Source organism: Macaca fascicularis, chromosome 11 (assembly GCF_037993035.2).
Source record: "Macaca fascicularis isolate 582-1 chromosome 11, T2T-MFA8v1.1".
In the NCBI taxonomy this organism is placed as follows: domain Eukaryota; kingdom Metazoa; phylum Chordata; class Mammalia; order Primates; family Cercopithecidae; genus Macaca; species Macaca fascicularis.
The window spans coordinates 116,747,342-116,766,601 of NC_088385.1; the positions used below are offsets into that span (position 1 = coordinate 116,747,342).

The following is a 19,260-nucleotide window of genomic DNA, read 5'->3' on the forward strand; positions in this document are numbered from 1 at the left end:
GGCTGTGTGACCCTGAGCAAGTCACCTAACCTCTCTGGCCTCGGTTTCTTTGGCTGTAAAACAAGAGAAATCTCTGATTCTAGGCTGCCACTGCTCCACTTCCCCAAAATGGAACAAGCACTGGACCAAAAGTGATGGAAAACCACTCTTTCTGGGTTCACTCCAGGACTATTTAATGAGTGCCAGATGCCTAGAAGGCCAGATTCCACAGACATCCATTTAATTAAGGTAAGAGGCATGAAGAAAAATCAACCCCAGAATTTGGATCTCAAGAACTGAGAGGTGGAAATCATGACCTTCAGCTCTTCCATCTCTAGTCTCTCCCTAAACAGTGAGAGCAAACAGGTATCATCTCACGCACCACTCTAACTGACCTGGAGTGGCTGTGTTAAGAAAGATGCCGAGGCTATGTTTAGGCTCAAAGGGGAAAAGAGCATCATGATCGATTGATGATGTCTGCCACAAATACAGGCTATAAAGGGGGTTATGTATTTTAATTTAGTCATGTATCTTATTTTAGTTTAGTTTATTTATTTTGAGACGGAGTCTCACTCTGTTGCCCAGGCTGGAGTGCAGTGGTGCAATCTCAGCTCACCGCAAGCTTCACCTTCCAGGTTCAAGGGATTCTTCTGCCTCAGCCTCCCGAGTAGTTGGGATTACAGGTGCATGCTACCATGCCTGGTCAATTTTTTTTTTGTAATTTTAGTAGAGACGGGGTTTCTCCATGTTGGCCAGGCTGGTTTCCAACTCCCAACCTCAGGTGATCCACCTGCCTCAGCCTCCCAAAGTGCTGGGATTACAGGCATGAGCCACTGTGCCCGGCCTAGTCATGTATTTTAATTTGGAAAAAGAGAAAAGGGCCCAGCATCTTCAACAAGAACCCAGAAGAATGAGAATGGAATGAAAAGCAGTCATTCAGCGAATAGTACTAGCACCGAGCGCAACGCACTGAAATAACTCAAATTCACAGAATATGATACAGTCTATGGGCGTCTAAGAGGGTCAGGAGAGATGTTCTGGATAATGTGACTCCTTAAGAATTAGTAGAACCTAGACAGGCAAAAGGAGGGAGGTGGGCTGAAGAGCAGAGTGGTCCACCAGGCAGAGGGGCTAATGTGGGGAAGCTCTGGAGGCAAGAGTATGACAATAGTGGCACGTGTGGGGCTGGAAACCATTCACAAAGGCTGAAGCACAGGTTCCAAGCTGGGATGATAGGGAACCACACAGGCTTCTAGACAGGGAGTGTCAAGAACTAGATGTTACCTAAGTCTCCATGCCCCTGCCCTCCCATTGTTAATGCTTTAGAACAGCCACAAAATTGACCTTCAAAATGAGAAGGAGCCCTCCCAAAAGTCAGTCTTGCAAACTGATCGGTCAGGAAAGATCTGATTACTGGGTCAAGGTACAGAGAGAAGATAAACAAAGGGCTGGCCTCTAAGTGGATGTAGTAAAACCTGTACAACTTGGGAGATTCCAATTAGAGATAAGGAGGAAGGGCAGGCCCAAGATATGGATCCTCTAAGCCAGGCAGGCAGGAGGCTGGCCCACTGCCAACGCACACTGAAGCAAGCCCAACTAATGCTGTCACAAACAACACCTAACAAAGGTTTAAGAAATGTGGCTACTCTAACAGGTTAAAGCACTCTTCAGCTCTGCAGTTTCACTTCCAAAAATGAGAAATAACCAAAGGAGTGTACACAGAAGTGTATACAAGGATGTTCACTGCAGCACTGTCTACCAGAGCCTGACATAAGAAGCAATGTGAATGTCCAGCAGTAGGGGATTGGTTTAATACATTATACCGCATTGAAACAATACAATTGGCTGGGTGCAGTGGCTCACACCTGTAATCCCAGCACTTTGGGAGGCTGAGGTGGACGGATCACTTGAGGTCAGGAGTTCAAGAACAGTCTGGCCAAAGTGGTAAAATCCCGTCTCTACTAAAAATACAGAAATTAGCTGGGCATAGAGTCATGCGCCTATAATCCCAGGTACTTGGGAGGCCGAGGCATGAGGATCACTTGAACCCAGGAGGTGGAAGTTGCTGTGAGTCGAGATCATGCCACTGCACTCCAGCCTGAGCAACATAATAAGATCCCTGTCTCTACAAAAATAAAAATTAAAAAAATTAGCTAAGCATGGTGGCACATGCCTGTAGTTCTAGCTGCTCAGGGAGCTGAAGTGGGAAGATTGCTTGAGCTCAGGAGTTCACATCACTGCACCACTCTAGCCTGGGTGACAAAGGAAAGCAAGAGAAAGAAAAGAAAGAAAAGAAAGAAAGAAAGAAAGAAAGAAAGAAAGAAAGAAAGAAAGAAAGAAAGAAAGAAAGAAAGAAAGAAAGAAAGAAAGAAAGAAAGAAAGAGAGAGAGAGAAAGAGAGAGAGAGAAAAAAAGAGAAAGAGAGAGAGAGAAGGAAGAAAGAAAGGAAAGAAAGAAAGAAAGAAAGAAAGAAAGAAAGAAAGAAAGAAAGAAAGAAAGAAAGAAAGAAAGAGAAGGAAGGAAGGAAGGAAGGAAGGAAGGAAGGAAGGAAGGAAAGGAAGGAAGGAAAGAAAGAGGGAGGGAAGAAAGGAAGAAAAGAAAGAAGGAAAGAAAGGAAAGGAAGAGGAAGGAAGGAAAAGGAGGAAAGAAAAGGAAAGACAGAGGATTGACATAAAAAGATGGTCATGCTATATTGTTGGATAGAAAAAAGCAGATTATACTTGTTTGTTTACTTTATTTGTTTATTTATTTGAGACAGGGTCTCACTCAGTCAACCAGTAATAACCGATAATTAGGCTTTATGTAGATTTTCTTTTTTTTTGAGACAGGGTCTTGCTCTGTCACCCAGGCTGGAGTGTAGTGGCACAATCTCAGCTCACTGCAACTTCGGCATCCCAAGCTCAAGTGATCTTCCCACCTCAGCCTCCCACGTAGCTGGAACTATAGGTGTTCACCTCAACACCCAGCTAATTTTCTGTACTTCTGGTAGAGACAGGGTTTCATCATGTTGCCCACGCTGGTCTCAAACTCCTGACCTCAAGAGATTCGCCCACCTCAGCCTCCCAAAGTGCTGGGATTACAGGCGTGAGCCACCGCACCAGCCCATACTTTTTTTCCCCCAAAAAGATGGATGTAGAGGGTCGGGCGCGGTGGCTCACGCCTGTAATCCCGGCACTTTGGGAGGCCAAGGCGGGCGGATCATGAGGTCACGAGATCCAGACCATCCTGGCTAACACAGTGAAACCCCGTCTCTACTAAAAATACAAAAAAATTAACTAGGCGTGGTGGCAGGTGCCTATAGTCCCAGCTACTCGGGAGGCTGAGGCAGGAGAATGGCATGAACCCGGGAGGCGGAGCTTGCAGTGAGCCAAGATCACGCCACTGCACTCCAGTCTGAGCAACAGAGTCTCAAAAAAAAAAAAAAAAAGATGGATGTAAATGTAGAAGGAAAATATTCTGAAATCCCAGCAGAGATTATTTCTTTAAAACTCCACCTCAAATGTTGTCAGACAATTAAGTGAACAAATCTGGAAAGAGTACTTAGCACATAGTAAGTGCTCAGTGAGTGACAGGGAGATTTTTATGTATCATTTGTATTTGCTCAGTTTTCCTCCAATCGACAGATCTTCCTTGCAGAATTAAATACTTTTTTAAAACACAGCTTTTGGCTCTTAGTCATATTTATATCTAGAGCTATGGTTCTCAGAGGTGATTTTGCCTCCCTGGGGATATTTTTGCGGAGGGGGTGCTACTGGCATCTGGTAGGTAGAGGCCAGGGATGCTGCTAAACATCTTACAATGCACAGGACAGCCCCACCACCACAAAGAATCATCTAGTCCCATTGTTGGCAGTGCCATGGTGAAAAATCCCTGACTTGGAGGAAACTGTCACTGCAAGGTGTTTCAGACTCCTGGTGTCCCTCACCCCAGAGCAGCTCCATTCAAGAGACACACACACCCCCCAGATCATCCAGGTGACCAGATGCTCCCAAGATCTAGAAAAAGCCCCTGCATCACAGCTGACAAATGATCTCGATCAGATGTCCCAGAGAAAAGTCACTCGTGGAAGAATCCTCCTAAAGCTTAAGTCTTCAACCCTCAGGAGCAATTCTCCTCCCCCCACAGAAGAGAATAATGGTTCAAATGAATTATCACTTTTTTTTTTTCTTTAGAGTCCTAAGAATTAGCCTCTCTGGTGAACAGTAAACAGCTCTGGTGGGCAGAGGGCCCTGTGGTGGTTAACCCATTGTGGACCAACCCCACTGGGGCTTCTGTGTAAATGGTACTTCTGTCAATAGATGTGACACCCACAGCACAGGGATTGCAACAAAGACAAGGGTCCTTTGAGACCAAGGAAAGGGAGGAGGAGATGCTCTTTAGCCCTGGCACCAGATGACTGCTGGCTCTGGCTTGCCACCTCCCTCTTTCCTCCAAAACCAGCCAGATAATTTCATCAAATGATGATACCCCCAAATACAGAATGGATGTGCAACCTCACTGAAAATAAGGGAAGAAAAAGCCACAGTTTAACCTGGGGTTTCTCCACCTTTGACACTGCTGATGTTTGGGGCTAGATCATTCTTTGTTGTGGCAGGACTGTCCTGTGCACTGTAGGATGCTGAGCAGCTCCCTGGCCTCTACCCACAAGACACCCCACGTCCCATCCCCCAACACAGTTGTGACAAAAATGCCTCCAGGCATTGTCAGATGTCCCCTCAGGGGCAAAACTGCCCTCAGTTGAGAACCACTGACAAATGGATTCTGAATCCCTGTCCAGAGCAAGCTGGCTCTGACTTGTAACTATTCCTGGAACCAAAGAGGAAACAAGCAAGCAAAAAAAACAACAACAACTCAGTCACAAAATTAAACAATTTTTCAATGCTAGGGCCGGTTTGCTCCCAAGTCCCTGCCTGGACAGTCAGTATTATCTCAAGACTGTAACACTGATAATAAGAAAGTTTTGTGCATTCAGCAGTATTGACTGAGCATCTGCTATGTGCCGGGCACTGTTCTGGGCACCGAAGACACAGAGTGGATGTAAAAGAACAAGCCCTCGATCTCAGATTGCTCACCCAGGTCTGGAATCATACACACCAGACAATTTGCACTCCCTTAAACACTGATTAATCACTCTAGCAAGGAACCAAAACTGGATTCAGGAACTCATAACCACACCCCCTACAGCAAAGACCTATTTGGCACTATGGCCTCAGTGCTTTACACACACCACCTCATCTACTCCTCACAGCTGGCCTAGGAGATTAGCATCCCCGTTTCACAGCTGGGGACACTGAGGCTCAAGAGGTGAAGGAAGGGAACTACAGACTCCTGGTAACCACAACCATCCCAGAGCTCAGGACACTGTGGGAACTACCACCTCCAACAAACTTCATTGCCCACTAAGTCAGACTGCCTTAAGGTCTCCTGTCTGTGAGTTTCAGCTGGACTCTGCCCTGGGGGCTGGTATCTTCCTGCAAGGCCACCAAGTGAATCAGCAGGCCAGGACAGAGCCCACATGAAGGAGGAGAATAGAGGCTCCGGTTGCACCCTTTACCTGGGACCCAAAAGGCAACGGGCAGGGGCAGTGGTGCTGGTTTCTGGTTCCCATTTTCCATCCGGGGCCTTGGGTGGGCTGGGCTAGGCTGAGGGAGTGGGAAAAGAGGATCTGAAAGTGGACCGCCTTCCCAATGCGCCCAGGAACTTCAGCACGACATACAGGGGAGGGGCTTCCTCTTGCAGAGCCTAAACTGAGGGAGGAATTGGTGCCAAGCTCTGTATGTCTGATGTCACCTCACAAAACAGCTCCCCCCACAACCCTCATCCCCGTCCTAAAAGGAGGAAAAACTTAAGGTGGTTTCCCCTAGAAAGAGGCCCTGGAGTTTTGCAATTCCACCTTCAAAACACCCTTCCTGTCCCCGCCTTACCAGGCTTCCTACCCTTGGAGGGGGAGACGGGAGTCTTTGATCTGGAATGGGGGAATTCTGAGGGAAGAAGGAAGGGTTCGTAGGTCCCATGAGGGAGAGGCTGGAAGCGTTTAAAGAGAAAGCTTATGAAATGGGGAGATTCATTGTAAGGTGAGGGAGTTGAGAGCCATCAGAAAGCGCCAGGGATGAAAGAAGCACTTTGGGGAAGAAGGGGCAGGAGTCTTTGGGGGAGATGGTGGATTAGAGAATGCCTAGGGGAGATGGAGATGGAAGAGTAAGGGGTGTTGGGGGGACGGATGATCAGGGGGCATTTGGGGGATATGGAGGACTGTGAGGTGTCTAGGGAGAGGGGGGATTTGGAGAGGACAGGGAGGATGTGACATGTTTGGAGGGGAGAGGACTTGGGAGTGGTCCGGGAAAGGGAGACTTTAGGGTGAGTGGAGGTAAAGAGGTTCTTGGGTGACTGGGGAAACAGGACTTGGGGATGTCTAGGGCAGAGATGTTTAGGGGATACTAAGGGGAAGGATTCGGGTGCGTGTGGGACTGCGGGCCGCCTCCCCCCTCCATTCCGGCTCACCGAAGAAGGGTGGCAGGTGGGACACCGCCTCGAGGAAGGGCCCGGTCTCGATCTGCTTGTCCGCGGGCAGCGGTTTCAGCAGGTGTTCGGCCAGCAGCGCCATTTCGGGGTCGAGGCCCGCGGTGATGCCCCAGCCGGCGCCGCGGGCGTCCACGCCGCCCCGCGGGCCGCCGCCGTCAGCGCCGGGGCCGTCACAGCCGCCCGCCGCAGGTTCCGGGGACGCCAGCGTCACCACTTCCGCCCGCACCGCGCCCTGGTACCCAAGCGCTCAGCGCTGCCCCCCGGCCGAGCGCCTAAACTGCCAGGCGCACCGCCCCGCCCCCGCTCGCCGGCTCCCAATCCGCGCCCGCCGCCGAGGTCTCCGCGCCGCCATTGGCCGAGGGGCCGGCCGGGGGCGGGACGCAGAGGAGGCGCGCAGGTTCGTGGGTCCCTGAGGGCCCAAGTGAGCCGCTCCCAGTTGAGTCTTCCCCAGGTGTGCCTCCTGCCGTCCCCAGATTGGCCCCCCCCCCCGACCCGGGCGGGCCGGCTCGGGCCAGGTCACAGCTCACAACCCGCCCACCAGCTCGGGTTACAGCCCCACCCAGCCAACGCTCCCCAGGACCCCCGTTTCCCCCAAAATTGTCCCCCAATAACCGCAAATGACCTGGGTGGACACTGCTTTCCTGTTGGTCACGGTTCTCTTTTGCTACAACCGACGGGGACGCTCGATTGCTTAATTCTTCGTCTTCAATGATCTTATACCTGTTAAACACTGCTGAAGTCACAACCTAACTCAGCCACTGCCCTGCTGGACGACTCCTGCTTCCCGAAATCTGGGGTCCAGTCTGCCCTCAACAGTCTGATGTTATCTATTGTGAGGCAGAAGAACAGGGCCTGGAGGCAGGGAACATAAGGCCGATCCACGCTGACTTGTAGACCTAAATCAAATGAAAGCACCTCAGCAATGACAGGAATGTGAATGGCTTTGCAACTTCATTTCATCCTCTCCATTCACGCCCTTTACACTTTGTAACTTCACATTCATCCTCTCCATTTACACAGACCACACACTCCAAGAAACATCCTCTCCATTTATACTTTGTAACTTCACATTCATCCTCTCCCTTTACATAGATCACACACCAAGTAACATCCTCTCCATTTGCAATAGGGCACATTCTGAGTAAATAACTCTTAACTTCAGTTCATTCTCTTCATTTACATAGAATATTCACCAAGTAACCAATGGGAGAGTATTGAAACCCCAGAAAATTCTGTAAGCGGGGCTCTTGAGCCTCTACGTTCAGGCCCGTTCCCACACTGTGGGGTGAATTTTCATTCTCAATAAATCCTTGCTTTTGCTTTCCTTGCTTTGTTTGTGCGTTTCATCCAAGATGCCAAGTACCTGGACACCTTCTACCGGTAACAGTTGGAGCCAGCCCAGTTTATACCAATTCAACCACAACCTGACTGGGCACTTGTTTCCCAAACCTCAGGTCTCTCCAACAGCCCAGGGTCCAGCTTCTCACACCTTGAATCACAAGTCATCTCAGCCACAATCCACCTAGATGCTTATGTCCTAAACCCCAATGCCAAACTTTTACAAAAATCTAACACACCATTGTCGAGAGCCTCTTATTCATTCCAGAATAAACATTTGCTGTCCTTCCCCCCCTCCGCCCCCCGCACCCGCCCACCGCCACTGTGTGTCATGCACTGCACTGGGCACTGAAAATAAAGTGAACAATACAGCAAAATCCCTGCCCTTGTGGAGCTGACATTCTGGCTGGGAACACAATACAATGCAATACAAATTGGTGAGACAATTTCAGACACTGATGAGTATGTGAAGAAACTAAAACAGTGTAGTGACGGAGGATGACTGAAGCCTGCTGGCTGAGATTGGATGTGGGGGTTTGGGAGCAGTACCTCTGGAGAGGTGATATTTGAGCTGAGACCTGGAGGAGAAGTAGGATAGAGCCAGATGAAAGACTTGGGGTGTGAGTCTGGCCAACATGGTGAAACCCCATCTCTACTAACAAATATAAAAGTTAGCTGGGTGTGGTGGCGCACGCCTGTAACCCCAGCTACTCAGGAGGCTGAGGCAGGGAGAATTGCTTGAACCAGGGAGGCAGAGGTTGCAGTGAGCCCAGATCGCGCCATTGCACTCCAGCCAGAGCGAGTGAGACTCCATCTCAAAAAAAAAGAAGAAGAAAAAAAAAAAGACTTGGGGTGTGAGGCACATGAGCAGAAACCTTAAGGTAACAAAGAGCTTGGTGTGGTACAAGGAATCGGGGGACCAAGAGAGGAAATGGGAATGGGTAAGTGAGGGCAAGAGTGAGTAGGGTGATAGGAGTTGAGGTCAGGGAGGTGAGCAGAGGCTGGAGTATGTTGGGGCAGGAAGGGAGTGGTGAAGAGTTTGGATTTTTTTTTTTTTTTTTTTTTTTTTGAGATAGAGTCTCACTTTGTCGCCCAGGCTGGAGTGCAGTGGTGCGATCTTGGCTCACTGCAACCTCCACATCCCAGGTTCAGGCTATTCTCTGCCTCAGCCTCCCAAGTAACTGGGATTACAGGCATTCGCCACCACGCCTGGATAATTTTTTTGTATTTTTAGTAGAGACCGGGTTTCATCATGTTGGCTAGGCTAGTCTTGAACTCCTGACCTTGTGCTGTACCTGCCTTGGCCTCCCAAAGTGCTGGGATTACAGGCGTGAGCCACCGTGCCCGGTCGAGAGTTTGGATTTTATATTAAAGGCAATGAGAAATCACTAGTGCATTTCTTCTGAATCTTATTGAATGTTTTCATTTTTTTTTTTTCTTTTTTTTTTTTTTTTTTTTTTTAGAGAGAGACAGGTTATCACTCTGTAGCCAAGGCTAGAGTGGTATGATCACAGCTCCCTGCAGCCTCAACCTTCTGGATTCAAGCAATCCTCCCGCCTCAGTCTCTCGAGTAGCTGGGACTACAGGAACATGCCAACATGCTAGCCTTTTTTTTTTTTTTTTTTTTTTTTTTTTGTAAAGATAGGGTCTTGCTATGTTGCCCAGGCTGGTTTTGAACTCCTGGGCTCAAGCGATCCTCCCACCTTGGCTTCCCAAGGTGCTAAGATTATAGGTGTGAACCACTGTGCCCAGCCTGAATGTTTTAATCTTTCAGGGAGCAAGTGAGAGAAGAGGTTGTTTCAAACCATGACCCAGGTAGAATCAGGAAGTGAGAAGGGCTGGGGGAGACAAAGCTAACATCAACTCTTGCTCATACCCAGACCCTGACATGCCCCATCAAGTCAGATCTCCCACTGATAGGATCCCAAGCCATCAACTTGGCTTGTTCCCACCCCACCCAACCTCACTACCTCGAGCATTCTGATACCATCTCCTTGAAGTCTCACTGGCCCGCCCTGCACCCTGTCCTCATGCCAGAACCCCACCCACCTGTCAGACACCTCCATCAATTCCACACAGAGCTCACACCCTAGATGGAGACCTCTGGCATCAGACAACACCCTGATTTCTCAACCCTTTCCATTCCAGACAAACCATTCATTCAGACACTATGGCTGATTCAAGAAGCACCTTGCCATAGAACATAGGCTTGATGCACTGAGATAGGTCAATGCTCTGAGATAATGGAGCATCTTGAAAGTTCATCCATCCATTCATCTACCCCTTCATCAATCCAACAAATATGATCAGTGCCGGGCCTAGGGTGGATTTTTGCTTTCCCATAGCTTGTGACAGGGGCCAGACTGGTAGCATAAATGGGTGCTGTGGGCTGAGTGTGACACAATGAGGAGTGGTGGAGACTTTGGAGAACGGGGGCCACATAGCCCATCGAAAGGGCACTATTAGTCATGCATCACGGCAAGTGCTTGTAGCCTCAGCTATGTGGGAGGCTGAAGTGGGAGGACCCCTTCATTCCAGGAGGTGGAGGCTGCAGTGAGCTAAGATTGTGCTACTGCTCTCCAGCCTGGGTAACAAAATTAGAATACATCTTTTTTTTTTTTTTTTTTTTTTGAGACGGAGTCTGGCTCTGTCTCCCAGGCTGGAGTGCAGTGGCGCAATCTTGGGTCACTGCAAGCTCCACCTCCTGGTTCACACCATTCTCCCATTCTCCTGCCTTAGTCTCCCGAGTAGCTGGGACTACAGGTGCCCGCCACCACTCCTGGCTAATTTTTTTGGATTTTTAGTAGAAATGGGGTTTCACCATGTTAGCCAGCATGTTAGTCAGGATAGATCTCCTGACCTTGTGATCCGCCTGCCTCGGTCTCCCAAAGTTCTGGAATTACAGGCGTGAACCACTGCTCCAGGCTGAATCCATCTCTTAAAATTAAAAAATAAGTAAACAAATAAACAGAACTATCAGGCTCTTCATCCCCCAGAGCTGCTAGCTTTTCCAGTTCCTCGAGGGAAACCAGAAAACTAGATCTGGGCCGGGCGCGGTGGCTCACACCTGTAATCCCAGCATTTTGGGAGGCTGAGGAGGGCGGATCACGAGGTCAGGAGATCGAGACCATCCTGGCTAACATGGTGAAACCCCGTCTCTACTAAAAGTACAAAAAATTAGCTGTGCGTGGTGATGGGCGCCTGTTGTCCCAGCTACATGGGAGATTGAGGCAAGAAAATGGCGTGAACCCGGGAGGCAGAGCTTGCAGGGAGCCGAGGTCGCACCACTGCACTCCAGCCTGGGCGACAGAGAAAGACTCCGTCTCAAAAAAAAAAACAAAAAAACAAAAAAACAAAAAAAACTAGATCTGTAGGTAAAAATTGCTTGATTTTTAAATGTTGGCAACTAATTGGAATTTGTTAAGAACAAGATGTCAGCCACACACAGCATTTTTTCTTTTCTTTTTTTTTTTGATACAATCTCAAACTTACAGAAAAGTTACAACTACAGTTACAGATTTTCTTCCTGAACCATTTGAGCATCGTTGCTGAAACAATGTCCTATTGCCCTAAACACCTGAATGTGTATTTCCTCCAAACAAGGACGCTCTCCTGCAGAATCACTGTACATCCATCCATGCAGGAAATTCACCCTGATGTACTGCTACCACCTAATCCTCAGACCTTATTCAAAGTTTGCCATTTGTCCCAGTAATATCCTTTGGTTTGTTTTTGTTTTTTGAGACGGAGTCTCACTCTGTCACCTAGGCTGGAGTGCAGTGATGCGATCTCGGTTCACTGCAACCTCCGCCTCCCAGGTTCAAGCAATTCTCCTGCCTCAGCCTCCTGAGTAGCTGGGATTACAGGCATATGCCACAACACCCAGCTAATTTTTGTATTTTTAGTAGAGATGAGGTTGCACCATATTGGTCAGACTGGTCTCGAACTCCTGGCCTCAGGTGATCCACCCGCCTCAGCCTCCCAAAGTGCTGAGATTATAGGTATGAGCCACAGCACCTACCCTCAATAATGTCCTTTGTAGCCTAAGGGTCCAGTTCAGGACAGTTGCTCTGTCTCTAGAGTCTCCTTCACTCTAGAACAATTCCTCAGTCTTTCCTGGACTCCAATGACCTTGACACTTTTGAAGAGGACAGGACAGTTACTTTGTTTTTGTTTTCTGAGATGGAGTCTCACTCTGTCACCCAGGCTGGAGTACAGTGGCACAATCTTGGCTCACTGAAACCTGTACCTTCCAGGTTCAAGCGGTTCTCCTGCCTCAGCTTCCCGAGTAGCTGGGATTACAGGCACCTGCCACCACACCCTGATAATTTTTTATATTTTTGGTAGAGATGGGGTTTCACCATGTTGGCCAGGTTGGTCTCGAACTCCTGACCTCAAGTGATCCTCTCGCCTCGGCCTCCCAGAGTGCTGGGATTACAGGAGCCACGAAGCCCAGCCCCAGGACAGTAGCTTTGTAGAGTATCCTTCATTTTGGTTTTGTCTGATGTTTCTTCATGGTTAGATTCAAGTTGTACATCTTAACACTAGAAGCAGCTGTAGATTTTGTATGTCACAAACTATCACAGGAGTGATGCTCTGCGCTTCTCATTGTATCATAACAGATGACACAGTGATTTTTATATGTCCCATTATTGAAAATCTAATGGGTTTTTTGTTTTTTGTTTTTTGAGACAGAGTCTCGCTCTGTCGCCCAGGCTGGAGTGCAGTGGCAGGATCTCGGCTCACTGCAAGCTCTGCCTCCTGGGTTCACACCATTCTCCTGCCTCAGCCTCCTGAGTAGCTGGGACTACAGGTGCCCGCCACCACACCTGGCTAATTTTTTGTATTTTTAGTAGAGACGGGTTTCACTGTGTTAGCCAGGATGGTCTCGATCTCCTGACTTCCTGATCCGCCCGCTTTGGCCTCCCAAAGTACTGTGATTACAGGCGTGAAACACCGCGCTCAGCCTTTTTTTTTTTTTTTTTAAGAGGCACAGTCTTGCCTCTGTTGCTCAGGCTGGAATGCAGTGGTGCGATCATAGCTCACTGTGGCCTTGAACTCCTGAGCTCAAGAAATCTTCCCACCTCAGCCTCCTGAGTAACTGGGACTACAGGTGTGCGCCTATTATTGCAGGTCTTAACTTTGATTATTTGAATAAGATGTCTTCACTCTTCTCTACCGCAAAGCTATTCTCTTCCTCTTTGAAATTAACAAATATTTCGCAGGGAGGCACTAGGTAAAGTAAATACCCCATCACTTGTAAAACTTTCCATTTATTTATTTACATCAGTGGGGACTTGTGATTCTGTGGGTTACAATCCATTACTTTTTATTTATTTATTTAGAGACAGAGTCTCACTCTGTCGCCCAGGCTGGAGTGTAATGGTGCGATCTCAGCTCACTAAAACTTCTACCTCCCAGGTTCAATCGATTCTCCTGCCTCAGCCTCCTGAGTAGCTGAGATTACAGGCACGTGCCACTACGCCCAGCTAATTTTTGTATTTTTAGTAGAGACAAGGTTTCACCATGTTGGCCAGGCTGGTCTCGAACTCCTGACCTCAGGTGATCAACCCACCTCAGCCTCCCAAAGTGCTGGGATTACACGTATAAGCCATCATGCCTGGCCCATTATTATTTATTTAGTGGCTCAAATCGTCCAAGATTTGGCCAGCGAAAGCCCCTCCAAGCTAGCTTCTGTGTGTTTCTGTCATGTCCCCATCATTAAGTCCTTCCTTACTCTCTAGCACAAGATATTCCAGGCTTATCTTGTACTTTCCCTGCCCTGGTCTCCAAACCAGCCATTTCTCCGAAAAGCCCTGGCTCTTTCCGGTGGACAATGGTATTTAGAAACCAAGATCTAGATGTGCTTCTTGTGTTTTGGGAGATTTTTATATTTCGTTTTTTGGTTTTTGTGGTTTTTTTTGAGATAGAGTCTTGCTCTGTCACCCAGGCTGGAGTGCAATGGCGTGATCTTGGCTCACTTCAACCTCCGCCTCCCGGGTTCAAGCAATTCTCCTGCCTCAGCCTCCTGAGTAGCTAGGATTACAGGTGCGCACCACCACACCCGGCTAATTTTTGTATTTTTAGTGGAGATGGGGTTTCACTATGTTGGTCAGGCTGGTCTTGAACTCCTGACCTCATGCTCCACCTGCCTCAGCCTCCCAAAGTGCTGGGATTACAGGTGTGAGCCACTGCGCCTGGCCTAGATGTGCTTATTATTATCGCAGCGTCCCTTCTCCTAGACTCACTTAGTTTTATATGCACACATACACATTCATGTCTATGTTTATCTGTATTTGTTCCTATAGTCTTCTATCCATATTGAAAACCATGGTTTTGGCCGGGTGCAGTGGCTCACGCCTGTAATCCCAGCACTTTGAGAGGCCAAGGTGGGTGGATCAAGAGATCAAGAACATCCTGGTCAACATGGTGAAACCCCATCTTTACTAAAAATACAAAAATTAGCTGGGCATGGTGGTGCATGCCTGTAATCCCAGCTACTCAGGAAGCTGAGGCAGGAGAATCACTTGAACCTGGGAGGCAGAGGTTGCAGTGAGCCGAGATCATGCCACTTCACTCCAGCCTGGTGACAGAGCAAGGCTCCGTCTCAAAAAAAAAAAAAAAAAAAAAGAAAAGAAAAAAGAAAAAAAAAGAAAAGAAAAGAAAGAAAGAAAAAAGAAAGAAAAAAGAAAACCAGGGTTTTCACCCTGATGGATCCAGTTCTAATCTATCTCCATGGGTTAATTCTACTTTTCTACCTTTTCCTGTTTGTAGCTCCCTTCTCCTGCAGTGAGAAACCTGGTGTTCTCCTTGTTTTTCCCTCATTTGATCAATCCCCCATAGGTTACAATTTCCTATCATTGCTGCCACTCCCTCCCCAGCAAGGATGCCCCTCATGCCCTGCTGACGCTCCTGTAGCCCCTGCCAGTTTGCCTTTCCATGAGGATGCCCTCCTCACTTGCTGAGCTCTGGCCACCCCCACCCCATGCAGACACCTTTCTTATTCCATTTGGGATCTGACACCCATCTTTGTTGTTTTTGTTGTTTAGAAACAGGATCTCACTCTGTTGCCCAGACTGGAGTGCAGTGGCATGATCACAGCTCATTGCAGCCTCTACCTCTTGGGCTCCAGCAATCCTCCTGCCTCAAACTCCCAAGTAGTTGGGATCACAGTCATGCATCGCCATGCCCGGCTAATTTTTAAATTTTTTGTTAAGACAGGGTCTCGCTATGTTGTCCAGGCTGGCCTCGAAATTCTGGCCTTAAGCAATCCTCCTGCCTTAGCCTCCCAAGGCACTGGGATTACAGGGGTGAGCCACTGCGCCCAGCTTGACACCCCTCTTTAGACCAGCATGTACCCTCCCCAGTGCCCCCCATTACTGACATTTACCTTGCTGGGACCCACCTGTTGACTTTTGGATTGAATTGTTCAAGAATAGAAGGGAGGGAAAGAGAGGAAACAGGGCGGGGGAGAGGTGGGAAGGAAAAGGGGAAGAGCCACAGAAAGCTTCAACAAGTTGGCTTTGGCTACGGGCCATCAGTTTCTCCCCTTAGCTTCCCGTAGTGTCAGGGAACTCCTACCAGGCACAGAGAAGCCACCTCATCTTTTTGGATTGTTGGGTCACTGTACTTCTCCATGAGTTGCAAACCCTCTCTGCAATTAATCTGTAGGACCCGCTTTACCAATGGAGTTGCAATGTTTGGAATCAACTCAGTGTGGGTGAGGTGTTCACTCCGCAAAGTTTCATCATTTTCCTGAACCAGCTCCACCCAGTGTTAATAACATCTTCCCCAGCCGAATCATCAAATCCTTGTTACACAGGCCGTCTTTCCCCCAGCGGCGTCTGTTGGGATGGGTAAAGTAGGCCGAGTTCGTGGTCTTCCTGACATTTTATCCAATAAACGCAGCTTCTTTATTGCAGCATAGTAATAATAACAATGACAGCTAACACTTATTGAATACTTACTATGTTTAAAGCTTAGCACTTCTACTTTCTAGTTGTGTGGCCTTGAGCAAGTCACTTCCTGTGTCAGTGTCCTATGGCTGCTTGATGATTTAAAACAATCAAAATGTATTCTCTCACAGGTCTAAAGGCCAGAAGTCCAAAATTAGTATCACTAGGGCAAAATCAAGGTGTTGGCTAGAACACACTCTCTCCGAAGCCTCTGAGCTGGTCATGGTGGTGCGTGCCTGTAATCCTAGTTACTTGGGAGGCTGAGGTGGAACAACTCCTTGAGTCAAGGAGTTTGAGACCAGCCTGGGCCACGTAGCAAGATCCTGTCACCAAAAAAAAAAAAAGGAGGCTGGGCTTGGTGTCTCACACCTGTAATCCCAGGACTTTGGGAGGACAAGGAGGGAGGATTGCTTGAGATCAGGAGTTTGAGACCAGCCCGGGCAACATAGCAAGACCTCGTCTCTACAAAATTAAAATTAAAAGACAACTCTGGAAGAAAATCCATTCTTGCCTCTTCCAGCCTCTGGTGGCTCTAGGCATTCCCGTCTCGCTCCAGCCTCTGCCTCCATCTTCACGTGAGCTTCTCCTGTGTGCGTGTAAAGTCTTCCCTCTGTTGTCTCATCTGTAAAGTTAGGACAGTAGCAATGCTAACTCCCTCTCAGGGCTGATGTGAGGTTTCAATGGGTTCATGTAGACAGGGCAGTTTGCATGCTGGCAGGCAGGTGGCCTCGATGAATGGTGTGGCTACTATGAATCGATTTACGGAGTTATTTCTACCCAGGACTGGCAATTGTGGGGATAATTGATTCCAGTGATGTCACCTCCCCAAGTGCCAGGTTTTCAGCAGGACTAAATGTGCCAAATGGGCTTTGTTGAGCCAACTCCTCTGGGTGTTAAGAGCCACCATGCCAATTCTCCTTGCTGTTTCTCGGGGCCCGTCTGCCGCCTCTCCCTAATTAATGTGAAGGCACGCCCGCCAGCAGGCCCACTTGCTGCCATCCCAGGAAACACCCAAGTGGGATACAGCCAAGTTTTGGACATTTTTTCAGTTACTGGATAAAAATAGTATTTTGGTCATTTAAACAGCACAGAGCAGAGGGGGAATGCCACTTTGTCCTCTCTCTACAGGGCCAGCCTCAGGGGCTGAGAGGGCCTGGCCTTTGTAGTCTCAAACTGAAAAAATGTTCTAAGGAAGCCTGACCGTGTCACAGTCCTAAGACAGTGTCATAGCACACTACCATTGTCATTAAATTGAAGAAACATAAAAATGAACCAACCTGGGCAACACAGAAAGATCTCATCTCTACAAAAAAAAAAAAAAAAAAATTAACAGGGCATGGGGGTGCATGTGCCTGTGGTCCCAGCTGCTCAGGAGGCTGAGGTCGGAGGATTACTTGAGCCCAGGAGATAAAGGCTGCAGTGAGCCATGATTGTGCCACTGCACTGCACCCTGGATGACAGAGCAAGACCCTGTCCCAAAAAGAAAGAGAAAGCCAACTTTTTCTTTTTTTTTTTTTTTTGGAGACAGAATCTCACTCTGTCACCCAGGCTAGAGTGTAGTGGCATGACCTCGGCTCACTGCAACCTCTGCCTCCCGTGTTCAAGTGATTCTCCACCTCAGCCTCCCGAGTAGCTGGGACTACAGGTGCGTGCCATGGCGCCCAGCTAATTTTTGTATTTTTAGTGGAGACCAGCTTTCACCACATTGCCCAGGCTGGTCTTGAACTCCTGATCTCAGGTGATCCGCCTGTCTCGGCCTCCCAAAGTGCTGTGATTACAGGCATGAGCCACCGTGCCCAGCCGACCTTTTTCATTCCATTCAGTTCCACAATCACTACTGGAACTTTTCTCTTGGACCAGGCTTTGCCAGGCAATGTGGGATCAAAGATGGCGCTCTCTTAAGGAGCTCACAGACGGGCGTTGTTAATGGCAATGAATCATGTAAGAATCTGAGCATTTAAAAATGAGGACAGGCATTAGCACACAGCCTCTGCCTGGCAGATAACAAGTCCAGGTAATGGTTTTGAACCCATAGGGTATTTGTTCCTTTCTTCTCTTATTAACTTCCTTGTGTCAAAATGTTTTGAATATAGAAAACAAAACAAATCACATTGGAATTTGTACCTCTATGATAAACTACCTGTACAGTTTTGATTCCATGGGAACAGTTAGGTTTAACTTTGAAGCAAAATCTAAAGACCGAAGTTCCTCACTGAATCAATTTTACAGTAAGCACAGTTTAAACATCCTTCTCTATAGGAAAATTGTAACTTTTGCTTATTTTTATTGGTACTTCTAATGCTGTGTAATTGAGTGAGTAAATGTACTATAGTCATTCTAACTGAAGAAGAAGATATAGTAATGGGCTTTCTTAACATTTACTTTTTTTTTTTTTGAGACGGAGTCTCACTTACTCTGTTGCTCAGGCTGGAGTGCAGTGGTACAATCTCCCTGCTCTCAGCAACCTCCGCCTCCCGGGTTCAAACAATTCTCTTGCCTCAGCCTCCCAAGTAGCTGAGATTCCACGTTTGTGCCACCATACCTGGCTAATTTTTTGTATTTTTTTTTTTTTTTTTTTTTTTTAGTGGAGACAGGTTTCACCATGTTGGCCAGGCTGGTCTTGAATTCCTGACCTCAAGTGATCCACCCGCCTTGGTTTCCCAAAGTGCTGGGATTATAGGCGTGAGCCACTGTGCCCAGTCCCAATATTTGCTTTTGTTTTGAGACGAAGTTTTGCTCTTGTTGCCCAGGCTGGAGTGCACTGGCAAGATCTTGGCTAAGCTCACACAAACTCTGCCTCCCAGGTTCAAGTGATTCTCCTGCCTCAGCTTCCTGAATGGCTGGGATTACAGGCGTGTGCCACCATGCTCGGCTAATTTTTGTATTTTTAGTAGAGACGTGGTTTCACCATATTGGCCAGGCTGGTCATGAACTCCTGACCTCAGGTGATCCACCCACCTCAGCAATATTTGCTTTTTTAGAGGACATTTTTCTGTTCTCAACGAAAATGGATTTTAGAAAAGTACTTGGTGCCTAAGCTTTTTATGAGATTTAATCAGGCCAGACATGGTGGTTCACACTTGTAATCCCAGCACTTTGGGAGGCCAAGGCGGGTGGATCACTTGAGGTCAGGAGTTCGAAACCAGCCTGGCCAACATGGTGAAACCTTGTCTCTACTGAAAATACAAAAATTAGCTGGGCGTGGTGGCGCATCCCTGTAGTCCCAGCTACCCAGGAGTCTGAGGTATGAGAATTACTTGAACCCAGGAGGTGGAGGTTGCAGTGACCTGAGACTGTGCCATTGCACTCCAGCCTGGGCAATAGAGCAAGATACCGTCTCAAAAAAAAAAAAAAAAAATCATTTATTTAATGCTGCAATGAAAGCTATGGAAGAAAAATACAATCTGTCCTGACACCAAGTAATCTGGTCAGAGGGAATCAGGAGGGTTTCTCCAACGAAGGGACAT

General features: G+C 47.9%; 1 protein-coding gene across 2 annotated transcripts in view; it reads right to left on the reverse strand.

The window, feature by feature from the left end:
- GLTP (glycolipid transfer protein) overlaps positions 1–6,749 on the reverse strand; it is a 31,191-nt gene extending 24,442 nt beyond the window's left edge. For both annotated transcript variants that reach the window (XM_015444416.3, XM_005595208.5), the window contains exon 1: positions 6,480–6,749. In XM_015444416.3, coding sequence (XP_015299902.1) covers positions 6,480–6,582 — 103 coding nt within the window. In that variant the 5' untranslated portion in view covers positions 6,583–6,749. The remainder of the gene's footprint in view (positions 1–6,479) is intronic.
- Between the last annotated feature and the right edge of the window lie 12,511 nt (positions 6,750–19,260).